Source organism: Talaromyces atroroseus (genome assembly GCF_001907595.1).
Source record: "Talaromyces atroroseus strain IBT 11181 chromosome Unknown scaffold_7, whole genome shotgun sequence".
In the NCBI taxonomy this organism is placed as follows: Eukaryota; Fungi; Ascomycota; class Eurotiomycetes; order Eurotiales; family Trichocomaceae; genus Talaromyces; species Talaromyces atroroseus.
In genome coordinates, this window is record NW_017971439.1 from 489,880 (window position 1) to 503,861 (window position 13,982).

Here is a 13,982-nt window from a genome sequence, read left to right on the forward strand (position 1 = left end):
AGATACTGGAGCTGGTCCTCGAGCTCCGAGGGATTCCTTTACAATCAACTTCCTCGCCGATGCTATCCAGCACATGCTTCATGATGCCAGATGTTGATGAGCATGTAAATGTATCTAGTTTGATATGGTAGATTTAATTAGATACAATGCCCTCGGGATGCTAGTGCTCAAATCCAGTAGAAAAGCAATTCTCGTCAACTGTTCAGTTAGGGCTTTCTGTCAGTTTACTAGTTAAACGAACAGCGGTTGGCGGAGCGCTTAGTCATCTGGCCCTAATCTAACTTAACTAGTTAACTAGCCTCAGGCACCCATAATCTAGTTAGGTGACGCTATCATACAGATAGATTTATTAACATCAGCAGTTATCGACAAGTATCAGATCATCTTACACACCAAACTTGTCGCACACGAAATCCGTCAAATGATCAGCCACCTCATGCATAGGCTGTAGAAGGCCATTATCAATAGCGACGATTGATTTAATGACTTGCCTCCAGTCTTCTTTGTCCATCTCATGAAGGATATTGTTCGATAGTAATTCGTGGCTTCGCGATCCTTGGGCTTTCATTATATCTCCGTCATCGGATGAGGTGGAAATGGAAGCCTCTAGTACAATGCCTTTCTTGACACGAATGTGTACTTTCGTCTGTTACCATTATTATTAGTCATTTCCTTAGTAAACTATGGGGAAGTAAGCATACCGAAGGAGGAAGGAAATTTGGCAATGGAGGCCGGGGCCTGGAATCGCCCTCGATTGGAAAAGTTGAGAACGTGAATTCCGGGGTTTGGAGAAACTTGAACTCGGTTGACTTCGAAATTGTTAACGACATAGCCCTGTGCACACACGTAACACATTTGTATATTGTGCTGCTTACCTTCATCAATTCAGAGGTGCTTTGAATTTCTGAGATTTCGTGCGCCTGGGTGTCTCCAACGATTCCTGTAACCCAATCGCCTGCTGCACTCATCTCACTGTTCTTCATATCGAAGCGCTTCGCATGGTCTAGGATATCGTTTCCGGTCTTGTAGAGATGCGAAAACTCATCGATTATACTCATCACTGCGTCCTGCATTGAAAAGCTAGCAAGACCTGCGGAAACATTCCCAACGGGAGACCGTACACTGCTTACGCCCTTGGCATGAATATATGGTCTAGCAGGTGATCTGAGATATGCACCCAAGTTATTTATATTAGGCGAATCCAGCAGACAAGTACCATGATGCAACGCTCGGTTTCTCGTTAATTTGAATGCTGAGCCGGACACTTTTAAAGCTTTCGGAGTAGCTTCTTCCGGCGGATCTTCTATTCCTGCCGTATTGCTTTGTCTGTCAAATTCGCTCGGTATTTGCGTCAATACAATATCATGTCGTTCATTGACAGTTGCGTTGGATGCGCCAATGCTCCGTAGCGCTCTTGACACCATCTCGGCGTGTCGATCACGCGTGAAGACATCTCGCGGACAGATAACGCTGTAATTCAAGTTTCCTTCGTCATGAAACACTGCTCCGCCGCCAGAATGTCGTCGAACATAGAGCACATCATGTGCAGAGTACGAGGTGGGGGGATCTGCTTTTTGCAAAGCTTTTAGATTCGTTTCGAGCCAAGGGTTCTGATTCCGGCCGACCACGACGCACGGCCGATTGATGTATAGGAAGAGAATATTGGAGTCCTCGGGTGTTTTCTGGAGAAGATATTGCTCAATTGAAAGGTTGGTGAACGGGTCGGACGAGAGCGACTGGTAGATTTGATGCTTGGACGAGCTCCGACATACGAGGTCGGCAAACTTAGACGAGGCAAGGGTGGTTATTGTGCGAGCAGACAAAGTCGCTGCTAATGACAAGCGACTAGATGAGAGTAAGAGCACGCATGATGAGCGCCGCACTGAAAGCATGGAGACTATGTCAACGGTCTCTTCGAAGCAATGTTTGGTCGTCGTTGACCTTCCGGGCCGAGCATCAATCTCCGTGCAACGGTGCAACACCGCCAGCGCGCTAGTCCGCTTTCGTATTCCCCGCGCTGGCCGAAGTCGCAGATCGTCAACTTTTTCCGCTGGATGATTCATACTCTCTGCGTTGGGAATAAATACAGCATAAACAATCCAATCTGCGCGCCACGACCGGAGGATTTTTGATTGGCTAGCGAGATATCTGTGCTCGCTCCTGGACAAGAAACATACAAACCCCAAAGACTTATTCTTTCTCCGCAGACATGTCGACGTGGGGTGACTATTTCCGCGTAACAACGTGAGTACACTGGACTTCCCGATAGACAGGAAACTGATTATAGAGAAAGCTATGGCGAGTCCCACTGTCGCTCAGTGGGCTGCATCGTCGATGGATGCCCGCCTGGCATGGCCCTGACAGAGGACGACATCCAACCTCAAATGACTCGGCGACGGCCCGGCCAGAGCGCTCTCACTACCCCTCGCAATGAGAAAGACAAGGTGGAGATCCAGTCAGGTACCGAGTGTGGCTTTACCCTCGGCACACCGATTGCAATGGTTGTACGAAATGAAGATCAACGACCCAAGGATTACGGCGGTAGCACGATGGATCTCTTTCCTCGCCCCAGCCACGCTGATTACACCTACCTTGAGAAATATGGAGTCAAAGCCAGCAGTGGCGGAGGTCGCAGCAGTGCGCGTGAGACTATTGGTGAGTATTATCCGAATATATATATTTGCTTGCAGGCTTCGAATGGTGGAAGCTGACTGGACATTATCATGACAGGCCGAGTTGCTGCCGGTGCCATTGCAGAGAAATACCTAAAGCTAGCTCACAATGTTGAGATAGTGGCATTCGTCTCATCAGTGGGCAATGAGCACCTCTTCCCTCCTTCGTCCGAACATCCTTCGTACTCGACGAACCCCGAATTCCTGAAAATGATCGAAACAATCGACCGCGAAACCGTAGACAAGTTCTCCCCCGTAAGATGCCCAGAGACAGGCGCATCCGAGCGCATGACCAAAGTCATTGAAAATTTCCGCGACAAAAAAGACAGCATTGGAGGCACAGTCATGTGTGTAATCAGGAATGTCCCCGTTGGTCTCGGAGAGCCGAGCTTTGACAAGCTCGAAGCTAAACTAGGCCATGCCATGATGAGCTTACCGGCTACGAAGGGATTTGAAATTGGTTCTGGTTTCGGAGGCTGTGAAGTGCCTGGGTCAATTCACAATGATCCTTTCGTTGCAGTGCCCGAGGTACCAGAGAACGTGGCTGGAGCTGGACTTGTCAACAAGCAACGACTAACCACAAGAACCAACAACTCCGGTGGTATCCAGGGTGGAATCTCCAACGGAGCAACCATTTACTTCCGCACTGCTTTCAAGCCTGCGGCGACTATTGGACACGCTCAAACAACGACAACCTATAATTTGGAAGAAGGAATCCTAGAGGCCAAGGGCCGCCATGATCCGTGTGTTGTTCCTCGCGCAGTTCCGATAGTGGAAGCCATGTCTGCCCTTGTCATAATGGATGCTTTGTTGGCACAAAAGTCCCGAGAAGCGGCAAGGAATTTGCTTCCACCATTGCCAAAATCTCTTCCCATAAAACCAGAGACTTCAAATGGTCATTAGATTGATATACGCTATTTTTGTTCTCTGGAAGCTAAATATCTATTCATTCTCCCAATTTTGTTCTTGTTGATATGAAATTAAACGAGCTTGTTCAATTACTTCTTGTAGACTTCTAAATACCTTCAAAATTCAATCTTGGGTTTTAGTTCTGAAATTCGATACCTTTCTATCTAGGCAATATGTATGTACATCATCACTCGAAGGTTGGCTGTCCCGTTATATCACCAAATAAACCTGCAATACTCTCAAACGGATAATCCGATGACCCCATGGCAAGTGTTAAATCCTAAAGAAGAAGAATCATAATAAGAATGTCAGCCACATTACATTTTTTAGACCTACACAACAACAAATGTCCTGTTAAGTAACGAGCAAAAGAAAAACACGCACCGGAATAAAATCATCAAACTGCAGCTCCCCCAAATCCGCTAGTGCAGTATCGTTACTCGCATCCTTTTGTAGGGTACCAGCAGCAGCATTTATGATGCTGTGGCCGGCTTCCTGACTAGGCTGATTGCTGCCATGGCAATATTCTCTAAGATGAGTTTTGACAATCGCAACTGACTCCGTAGCTACTACAGACTCCTCCATTGCCTCGAGAATTTCAATGGATTTGTTTATACTCTCGATGAGCAGGTTGGTTTCCTGAATGTTGAGAAACGAGGACGACCTCCTAGATAGCGGGAGAAGAATATTTGTGACTGCGAACATGATATATGTCGTATTGTACCACCTAGCAAGGGAAAAGCAGGCGTAAGAAAAGAAATCGTTGATGGCAAGTATGATACGTACCAACATCGAAAAAACGTGTACTGCCGAAAAGTCTCGTATATGACCTCAACAGTCTTCCTCGCTGAATCTAGACACTTTTTGGCTGCTATTTCTAACAGCCTTTGGGCTTCATCCGTGCGGTTATCGCCTCCTACTCCTTGAGGTGTTGAAGTAAGATAAGCCAGAAATGGTCGAAAAATGAACATTTTAACGTTATGATAGCCTGTCGACCCCAGACGGTCAGTGATTTGAAATTAATAGCGAGAGACAATTTTGGCATACGAATTCCCAACACAAGTCTCTGCCTTCTAGACCATTTCGGATCACGCAAGGCAGATATAGATGTATATGTGTTTCCGCCGGGCTGCCCAAAATCCGGCTGCAAAATTTTTGGAAGCCCATTCAGCCAAGTATCCAATTTTTGTTCGATCTTCAAAGAGTGCTTCATTTTCTGCTGTATGGGGATCCTAGAATGATAAATATCAATTGAGACCAGGCGAATGATGTGAGCCAAGTCGACCACGATGGGGATGATAGTGTATTCGGAGTGCCCGTCACGGCTTGGTTGGCAGCGATTGTGGTATTCGTCCAGGCCGAGTGTATCAGGACGGCCGAGGGAAAACGACAATTCTCTGTCATGGTATTGTCTGGTTAGTTTGTAATCTCGGCAGTGGAGCTGGGTATACTGACATTTCTAATGAATACAGGCCCCTGTTCATTAAATCATATGAGTATACAATATCTCTGTAGAGATCCAATTACTTACCACCAGGTTCTTGATATCAATTCATGTCGATGAGTTTTGACGTCAGATGTCTCTCGATTATAACCCGCCGCGAGACATGTTCGAATAGCCAGGCCCAGATACATGTACGCCACTGCAAATACACAATAAATAAATCTTCTCTCCGTGAAGGCGTATGTAGAGAAACCTACAGTGAGGCGCAAGTTCATTCTGGCAAATCTTGGCCTAAACATAGTATCAGCATTGATCCCATCATTCGATGAACCTGGGCAAGACAAGAAAGAATGAGGATGATATCCAACCATAAGATATAAAGCTTGCACGATTTCAAGACTATTAGTAAAACACCAAGTGTTCAAGTATTCCTGTGCTTCGGCAAACAATTTTCTACTCCATTCAAATCGAGTCAATCCCCCCAAACAAGGCTGATCCCACGCACGAATCAAGGCGCCCAGGGACAATAAGCTCAAGTATAAAGCTATAAAACTGCTGTCCGGCTGTGGATCCTTTGCGAACCATAGATTATGTGCTTGGAGGATGAAATGCTCCTTGTCAATTAGTGGGTGGATGAAATGCAGATTTTCAAAGTACCCTTCCATGAATACATGTGCGTGTTCAATGTAATACCTACTGTTGTTATTATCCCTATAGCCGTCTTTTGTGTGGGCCGTACGCTTCTCTTTATCGTGGGTTACATGTAGTTGAAATAAAGAAAAATTAGGGTTGTGTAGAGTTGATATCAGAGAATCCTGCGGTTTAGGATTGGCAGCATGCTGATCAAAAGAGGTATAGGTCTCCTTTGCTATGTTCTGCAAGGGCTCGCAAGCGCGTTGCAAATGGCCCAAGGCCGCGGCAGAAGAAGTGTTACCATGGAACTCGATGGCATTAGTGTGTCGGTTTACCTCGCTGATCTCTTCCTCTTCAAAAGCGTCAGAAGGCGTCCCTTGTTGCTCGTTGCTAGCAGACTTTGGTGAGAACTCTGGATAGAGAATTGAAGGATCATGAAGGGGAGTCCACAGCGATGAAAGTGTCTTGCTTGATTGATCGGATCCCGTGGCCAGGCGCAACCGCTTAGTCAGTGCTTCGATTTTTGTCTCGAGCTCATGAATATAACTGCTCCCCGATCATATCTTATGTTAACAGGAATTGCCCGGTTTATGAGAGAAGTTACTTGGGACATGCCTGGCCGCCTGACTCTCCTGCTGAAGATGGAAGCTTCCCTCATAGACACATTGGACTTGGCTTTCTAAATCGCAGCTTAGCTTCGAATTATACTTGGCCTATCTGATACCTCGAACTTACTGGTGCATTTTCGACAAGGAAACGATTCATCGCATCTGTACTTCTTAGCCCTGCAACGCTCACATGCCCTTGCTGCGCGGCGTCTTTTGACACGAGGCAGGGCCCAGTCTGTTGTTGTTGTTGTTGTTGTTGTTGTTTTCTCCGCGCCGCGCGGAGGTCGGTTGCTCATTGTTCAAGAAACTTGAGAATCTGGCAGGGACGTAGAAGGCCATTCTCGCTGTTGATAATCGGAAATACCGAGCAGTCAACAAGCTTAAGAATCAAGGATGTCGATCACGTGGAGTAGCGACAATGCGGGGAAAATATGGGGCATCACTTTCGAGATGCTATCAATTCACTAACTACCAACGCCCTCATGCTCTATGTACGAGTTAGGTTTCACAAGACTAACAAAAAAAAAAAAAAATAGAAATGCAATAAGCAACATATGGTGTCCACCAAAAAAAAAAAATAACTGTGCGCCGACTTTGTCATGCATGTCATTAGAACGTCGACCAGCTGTAGTTACTGTCCCAAACTTCGTGATCCAACAGGAATAGGGTTCTGTCGTTGATATTAGGTTTGTTTGTGTATTTATGATATCGTCACTTGGCTCTCCAATAGCGACGATTTAGATCCGCGTCTATGCCTGTCCTCCGCGTCGTTTGACTGCGAGTAATGCGTCTCGTACTGGGGCTGTCGTCAAGACTGAGTCCTTGGATTCCAGAGCCCAGGCCTGGTGCTCTGGGCGGGAGGTTCCTGTTGCTATCGCCAAATGGATTCATGTTGCGAATTGACTTGTTGGTGTATGACGTGACGGTTGTCTCGGCATCTGAATCTGCGCCTGAATACTCCGAGACGTCAGAGCCATCGTCTAGGAAGTAGTTGTGACGCATGTCTCTCTGGTAAGGACCATAGCCAAGCGCAGAAGATTGAGATTGTGAGAAGGAACTTTGTGGGAAGGAAAAAAATGACTGCGGAGGTGAGGACTGCGGAGGAGACGAATATTGGTTGTGAGAGATTAGTTGAGACCCAGCAGCAAGCTGGGTTGCAGGCTGAGTTGTAGGCTGAGTTGTAGGCTGAGTTGTAGGCTGAGTTTCAGAGTGGTTTGAAGACTGTGCGGTATTTTCTGATCCCTCTTTAGCCATATCCTCTTGAACTAAAGTCTTTGGAGAAGCTGAGAACAGACCGACTATGTCTTCTATGACCAATAAAGCTGTCAAACACTTCAGACATAGTTCGATATTTCCCCCCTGGTAGAAAGTGACTGAAAAATTGTAGCCCAGGCATAGAGCTAAAATAACGGTTGCAACAAACTTGACCAAAGAATACAAGACTCTCCGGACAATGATGGACGGCTTGTTTAAAGATGCTAGGAAATTGAACCCTGTAAATAGAATATTCATAATCAAAGCACTGATCAAAACGGGGTCATGTGGAATAGGAGCGAGCTCCATCCAATCAATGGACCATGCAAGCAAGAAACCCGAGAGAAGCGCTAATCGTATAGAGGTATATATTAATGTTGAATGTGAATGCTCCCTGCGTATCTCCTTGATTTTGGACTGCACCGCGGTATCTTCATCTATGTCGTCATCGGGGGATCTAATCGTGAATGTCTGATCGAACAGGCTCTCCAAACCGGTGGTAGCATGATAATCAGATGGAGCAAAGAATTTTGGAGGGGCAAAAACCACATCGGATGCGCGTGAATTCCCGTTCATACCAGAGGTATTTTGTGAAGTTGCGGGAGATTTCTGAAAAATGTTGGGTTGGGAGACTACCTGTGGTTGTTTTGAGGGAATGGGATTTCGAAGCTGCCATGCAGGAGGTCGTGGCACCTCGGGGAGAGAGCCCTGAAATAATGACTTATCTGGGAAAACATTGGAGACCATTTCTGGCCTGGAAGCTGTGACAAATCTAGGGCGGATTTCTTGCGGCCCCGATGGTGTCCAATCCATCGAGTCTTCCACTTGCGAAGGTGTACCGGAGCGCACTGCGTTCACTGTCGGTTCTTTTCGTGGGGTTCCCAGTCTTTCGATGGGAAACAGTTGAAACGAATCTTGTTGGTGGGAGGATCGTTGCTGGTTATTCGAGGGTCTTGATTGCGATAAGGTAGTCTTTTGACGCGGAGAAGCCACCGGCGTGATGTTTGACCATAAAACTAGTGGTCTGGTGTCATATTGAACCAATCTCTGGGAAAACAATGTTACCTACACTGTTGTCAGCTCAATACATGAGGGATATCTGACTTCTGATACTCACTATACTCATAAACAGTAACATTACCGCATGTATAGCAGAGGGCAGAGAATCTCTTAGCCGGCTATCATCCTTCAATAAGGCCCAAATACCGAATCTAGTCACCATGACAATCAACTGACATTCGTAATATTGGTTGAGCCCCAATATTCGACCGTTCAACCCCTCAACCTTATGGTGTACTTTTGGATTCCACCATATCGAGAGCACTCCAGCTATTAATGCGATGCCTGCAATGTCCTGGGACGAATAGCCAAAGGAGAAAACCAGTTCCCTGACATATGACAAAAATGTCACGACGAACTGCAGGCGCTCGTACCGGACGACACTATCCCACAACTCATATGTTCCTAACAAGTCTGACAACAGTTGGCCAGCAACACTAGTCCAGTATCCCAACGCCCCCGCCATATCGAGGATGCTCCTCCAATTCCGTCTTCGAGCCTTTTGCATCGCACGACTAATCTTACTCCGTTCCATGGTTCTCCTCAAATGGTCAGCCTTTGCTTCGTAGCCTGTTTGGCGAATACGATTGTTGACTCTCAGTTCGCAATTCTCGCACACCTGCGGGTATCGCTCCTCCATATTTCTGCGGAACCGAGGATACTCGCGCTCAAAGGCTGGATACGCAGGGTCATCAGAGTCTGGCAAGTAAGAGCCAAGGACTCTCAGGAGCAAGTGCTGATTTCGAACACATTTACTGCAGAAGAGCCCGCTCTGATCGAAGCTCGTTGACTCGAACGGCGATTGATCTGTGTCGGCTGGGCTGGCAGAAGTATTCGTTACGGCAGTCGGTGGATCTGTAATTTCTCCATTCTAAAAGAGCTGTCAGTCAGGTTCTTCCAAGAAGTCTGATGCATCAATATAAGACAAGACGAAAGTGGTCGGTCATATGAACATGCCTCGTCCAAATAGTTTACGGCTTCGCAATGCTCGCAGCGCCATTCGCGCAAAGCCGTTGACTTTTTAGATGCGGACCGCTGGCCACAGTAGAAGCAACGCAGTCGCCTTTGAAGCAGGGCCATTTCATTTCATATCATGAGGATCGGAATCGCTGTCGAGGTGGAGGTTTTGAGTGAGCTTGAAAAGTTATGTACGGGTTTGTTGACAGGAAGAAAAGCGCTTGGATTTTGGAGTACATAAACGCCGAGGGCACGGACCACCGCGGGCTAAATAGCAACGACGATTGCCATCAAGAATAACAGACTGCCACATTGTCAATGCGTCCACAATAGGCTCGAGAGAAAGCCTTTTCAAGCCACTATTACAATAAGATGAATTGAAAGCTACCACTGGTCCGAATTCTCGGGCTGCACCGACAATAGCCATGACCCTCATCGAACAATACTCGCCCACCCCAGCTATGGCTGCTGCTGTTGCTGCGCTTCTTCTGGTCGTTACGTTAGTACTAATCATTGTACGTCCTTCTTTTTTCATGTCGATCTACTCACTCTGTCACTAACTTGTATATTGCGCCATCAGTCTGTCCACGCCATACTGGCAACTTCGCAACAGTCTCCCGTTCCCAAAACCCGTCGCAAAGGCACCCCTACCCATGTGCTGATTGTACTTGGAAGTGGAGGTCATACAGCCGAAATGCTCTCCATGCTGCGCCGCATGCCATTAGACCCCAACGTGTACACCTTTCGCACCTACATTGTAACCTCAGGCGACGGCTTTAGTGCCTCGAAGGCCGCGGAATTTGAAGCGACCCTTCAGACGCAATACAGGAACAGGAATAGCAGCAACGATGATGGTTCCCAATACTATGAGGTGATCACAGTGCCTCGCGCCCGTCGCGTTCATCAGTCATATTTGACGGCCCCGTGGTCGACAATTCAGTGTTTTTGGGCCTGTCTCCAAGTTCTGCGCGCTAAACACGCCGATCAACAATCACGTAAACGCGGTGGTGCTACAAGCCCATATCCTGATCTGATTCTCACCAATGGTCCTGCAACGGCAGTATGTGTAGTGCTCGGAGCAAAGCTTCTGAGATTCACCGGAGCGCTACGACGTACATTACGGACTGCTACTACGGCTAAAGACAACCATAAGCTCCGTACGATTTTCATTGAGTCCTGGGCCCGGGTTACAACGCTGAGCTTGTCTGGGAAAATCTTACTGCCTTTCGTAGACCGATTTCTGGTCCAATGGCCGAATCTCCAAGGCAAACGGGCGTGGAGGGGGATGAGAAAAGCCGAATTCGTTGGCACGGTCATTGAGTAGAAATCAACTGTGATACGTCAAATATCAAGTTCTGTCCATGTACGACGTTGATTCTCGAAGCAAGTCACGCAGTAATATTTTTGGCTGTCCCAGTCCAGATAGTAATTTTATCAATCTATCATAGTTAACTAGTTACCCCGCCGAGATAAGCGGCCAAGAGGCTTGAGTCATTTCATTCCATAGAAACCATTAACTACCCATCTGATCACACAATTCATTTATCTATAACTTCATTCTGTAAGAAATTGTCTCTCTATCTACAACCCCCGCACATAAGCAATGGTTTACTCTTTGAAGAACCGAAACGTCCTTGTAACGGCAGGCTCCCGGTATGCAATACTCTCGTGACATGGCCATTCCCACCAAGGCTTCAAGAACTCATGATTCATACCATCTTCATATAGTGGTCTTGGTGCTCTAGTCGCAGAGAAATTTGCAGCAGAAGGAGCTAATGTGGCTATCAATTACGTTTCAAACGTAGGACGAGCTGAGGAAACGGCGTCGAAGATCAAGTCGCAATACCAAGTTAAGACCACGATTATCCAGGGTGTATGTTTTTACCCTCTATTAAACGCATGCAAGAAACAAGGTAGCTGATCTATAGTATGTCTAGGATTTGGGAGTTAAAGAGGACTGTATCAAAGTTGTCAAGACAGCTGTCGATGAGTTAGGCGGTCTTGATATTGTGATATCGAATGCTGTGCGTTTGCCATCTAGCATAGACTTGTTTGTTCTTCTTCTTTCGAGGTTACTTCATGCTTATGCTGGATGCTTCTAGGGCTGGACCAAGTTCGCCAAATTCGACGATCTCGATGCCACGGAGGAGAGTGACTGGGACAAGGTGTGTCACATATAAAACGCTCTCATTCTGATCCATGAACATGTCGGTTTCTGACAAGGCGGTATGACTGTTATGTGACAGTGCTGGGCAGTCAATGTCAAGGGCCATTTGCATATATTCCGTGAAGCTTTGCCAACATTTAATGCAAACCCTGACGGAGGCGTGTTCCTCGTCACAGCTTCGATTGCGGTAAGGACGCCCGACTTATTCTGGAACCCTCGAGCGCAATTCTAAGATTCTCCACAGGGATTGGGTGCTTCTGGCAGTAGTTTGCCATATTCCGTCTCCAAAGCAGCATGTAACGTCTCCCCTCTCTTCACGCCCAGTATTCCAAATTCCAAAAAGACACCATTCCTAACTGACGTCCTTCGCAGGCTTACACCTGACGAAATGTCTTGCCAAATCTCAAGGACCTAAAGTTCGCGTCAATGCTGTCTGTCCTGGGCTATTGCTCACTGAATGGGTATGCATATAACATCCCGGATCACTAGATACGGTTGATTTGACATTTGTATAGGGCAACCAATTCTCCGCAGAGTCTATCCATAATCACATAGAGAAGACAGCACTAAAGCGAGTGGTCAGTAACAACTGGAATGAACTGAAGGGGCAAATCACTGACTCAAGGACTTCAAAGGCCGAGTTGGAAGATACCGCAGATCTGTACATCACCCTCGCTAAAAATTCTTCAATGACAGGCCAGTCAATGGCTGTTGGTAGGTCTCAGTCACAATCTAATGAAGAGCAATAAGAGGCTAACGGGTTCCTTGTGACAGACGCTGGCTTCACTCTCGCATGAATATCCGGAAGGCATCCATAGCATAGAATAGAATGCACGTTCAACGGGTAAGAATTGATATTTCATAATGCAATGCAATGTCAAATTCCAAAAGAAAAAAAAAAAAAAAAAAAGTTAATATTGGAACATGGTATCTAACGCTCAATGCAAAGGGTTGAGGAATAAGCTAAATTCAACGTCTGAAAAGCGAACAGTGTTGGGAGAAAACATGCGAGCCTTTTGAGCAGCAATCAGGGCGTCGTTGAACTTGTCACCTTCGACCTTTAGTCTGCTGAGACGTAGAAGCTGGCCATCAACAGTATAGACAAACAGCGATGATTTCTGCCCTGTAGAGATAAATGGTACCCCTGGAAGCAGTTTTAGCCCTTCACTTTCCGGGACAGTTTCCTGTGGAACAGGCTGGAGGTCACCGAATATAATTCTCCTCCCGTTGAGATTTTGTGTAATATCACCATCGGTCTTCTTTCGGGTAGGAACCAGGGCCTTGTTCCATAAGGGTTGCAAGACTCGTTGGCGGCGGCTGATCTGAGTCCATGTCCAGTTTTGCCAGTCTATATGGCGGTCTTCCGGTGTTATCTTTGCCGCATGTGCAAATTTATTACTACCATCATCACTGTACACGGTAGCTCGGGAGCCGACTTCTTTCAATGGAGGCACAAAATAACGGTTGCGAATCCCATTGACCAGCATATTTGCGCCCTTGGGTGCAAGAAAGTCAAGGAGTTCAGATACCGTACATGAATCTGGATTCGGAACTGGGGCGGGTGTTTGATCGAGGATAATGCCGTGGTCAAAATGTTTGTGGTGTAGTGTCTGTAGAGTTATTCCGGTTGTCTTTCGTCCAGAGATTAGGGTGTGATGTAAGGGCGCCGGCCCCCGAAGACTATAATAACAGGTATAGTTAGGAATAAAGCGAGCCATAAAACCTCAAGCTAGACTCACTCTGGGAGTAATGAGGGGTGCACATTAAGTCCTCCATATTTTGCAGCGCTGAGTAGTCTGGAAGGAATGAACAAGCCAAATGACACGGCGATAATCAGGTCAAAGGGACCATCGGGAGGCTAATGTCACTGAGTCAGCGCCTAAATCGTCAAAAGCATCAATTTCTCCATCTCACAGTCCAGCCCTTGAAGGTATCTAGCTCGTGGATCTTGAGGCCAAGATTCGTCGCGGTAGTCTTGATAGGAACTATGCAAGCAATATACATCGTCAGAAAAGCCCCCGTTTCTTTCTTTTTTTATTTTTATTTTTTTTGATTCGTGGATTGCCAACCCTGACGAATATTCTTCAATCCCCTATCAACCCTTTTGTCCGGCCGACAGACTACCTCGATTGATTTGATCGACTGCGGTGCTCGGAGGTGTTCCGCATGGAGAGCTTTCAACGAAGACACGCTGAATTCGTCAGAGCCGCAGAAAAGAATCCGAAGAGGGCCAATGGATGCATGCGAATTCCAGCGACGTCCACTTGCACGGCTACATC

The 13,982-nt window shown here is 46.8% G+C and overlaps 6 protein-coding genes across 6 annotated transcripts; 2 read left to right on the top strand and 4 right to left on the bottom strand.

Annotated features, from left to right (window-relative positions):
- Positions 1–385: 385 nt before the first annotated feature.
- Positions 386–2,063, bottom strand: UA08_05639 (hypothetical protein; the record flags this gene model as incomplete). Its single annotated transcript, XM_020267931.1, has 3 exons — positions 386–646; positions 702–809; positions 876–2,063. The coding sequence occupies 3 exons, from the start codon at positions 2,061–2,063 to the stop codon at positions 386–388; spliced, it is 1,557 nt and encodes a 518-aa protein (XP_020119061.1).
- Positions 2,064–2,209: 146 nt separating this feature from the next.
- UA08_05640 (Chorismate synthase) lies at positions 2,210–3,575 on the top strand (the record flags this gene model as incomplete). The annotated part of the gene is made up of 3 exons (XM_020267932.1): positions 2,210–2,244; positions 2,288–2,655; positions 2,731–3,575. The coding sequence occupies 3 exons, from the start codon at positions 2,210–2,212 to the stop codon at positions 3,573–3,575; spliced, it is 1,248 nt and encodes a 415-aa protein (XP_020119060.1).
- Positions 3,576–3,935: 360 nt separating this feature from the next.
- On the bottom strand, positions 3,936–6,605 carry UA08_05641 (hypothetical protein; the record flags this gene model as incomplete). Its single annotated transcript, XM_020267933.1, has 7 exons — positions 3,936–4,308; positions 4,368–4,503; positions 4,629–5,040; positions 5,113–5,121; positions 5,283–5,356; positions 5,723–6,204; positions 6,457–6,605. 7 exons carry the CDS (start codon positions 6,603–6,605, stop codon positions 3,936–3,938), a joined length of 1,635 nt encoding a protein of 544 aa, XP_020119059.1.
- Positions 6,606–6,977: 372 nt separating this feature from the next.
- Positions 6,978–9,219, bottom strand: UA08_05642 (hypothetical protein; the record flags this gene model as incomplete). The annotated part of the gene is made up of 2 exons (XM_020267934.1): positions 6,978–8,585; positions 8,638–9,219. The coding sequence occupies 2 exons, from the start codon at positions 9,217–9,219 to the stop codon at positions 6,978–6,980; spliced, it is 2,190 nt and encodes a 729-aa protein (XP_020119058.1).
- Positions 9,220–9,961: 742 nt separating this feature from the next.
- Positions 9,962–12,500, top strand: UA08_05643 (hypothetical protein; the record flags this gene model as incomplete). The annotated part of the gene is made up of 11 exons (XM_020267935.1): positions 9,962–10,051; positions 10,117–10,596; positions 11,158–11,189; positions 11,265–11,409; positions 11,474–11,560; positions 11,639–11,701; positions 11,783–11,890; positions 11,948–12,026; positions 12,076–12,164; positions 12,219–12,417; positions 12,478–12,500. 11 exons carry the CDS (start codon positions 9,962–9,964, stop codon positions 12,498–12,500), a joined length of 1,395 nt encoding a protein of 464 aa, XP_020118974.1.
- Positions 12,501–12,641: 141 nt separating this feature from the next.
- On the bottom strand, positions 12,642–13,707 carry UA08_05644 (hypothetical protein; the record flags this gene model as incomplete). Its single annotated transcript, XM_020267936.1, has 3 exons — positions 12,642–13,383; positions 13,443–13,561; positions 13,618–13,707. 3 exons carry the CDS (start codon positions 13,705–13,707, stop codon positions 12,642–12,644), a joined length of 951 nt encoding a protein of 316 aa, XP_020118973.1.
- Positions 13,708–13,982: the final 275 nt, after the last annotated feature.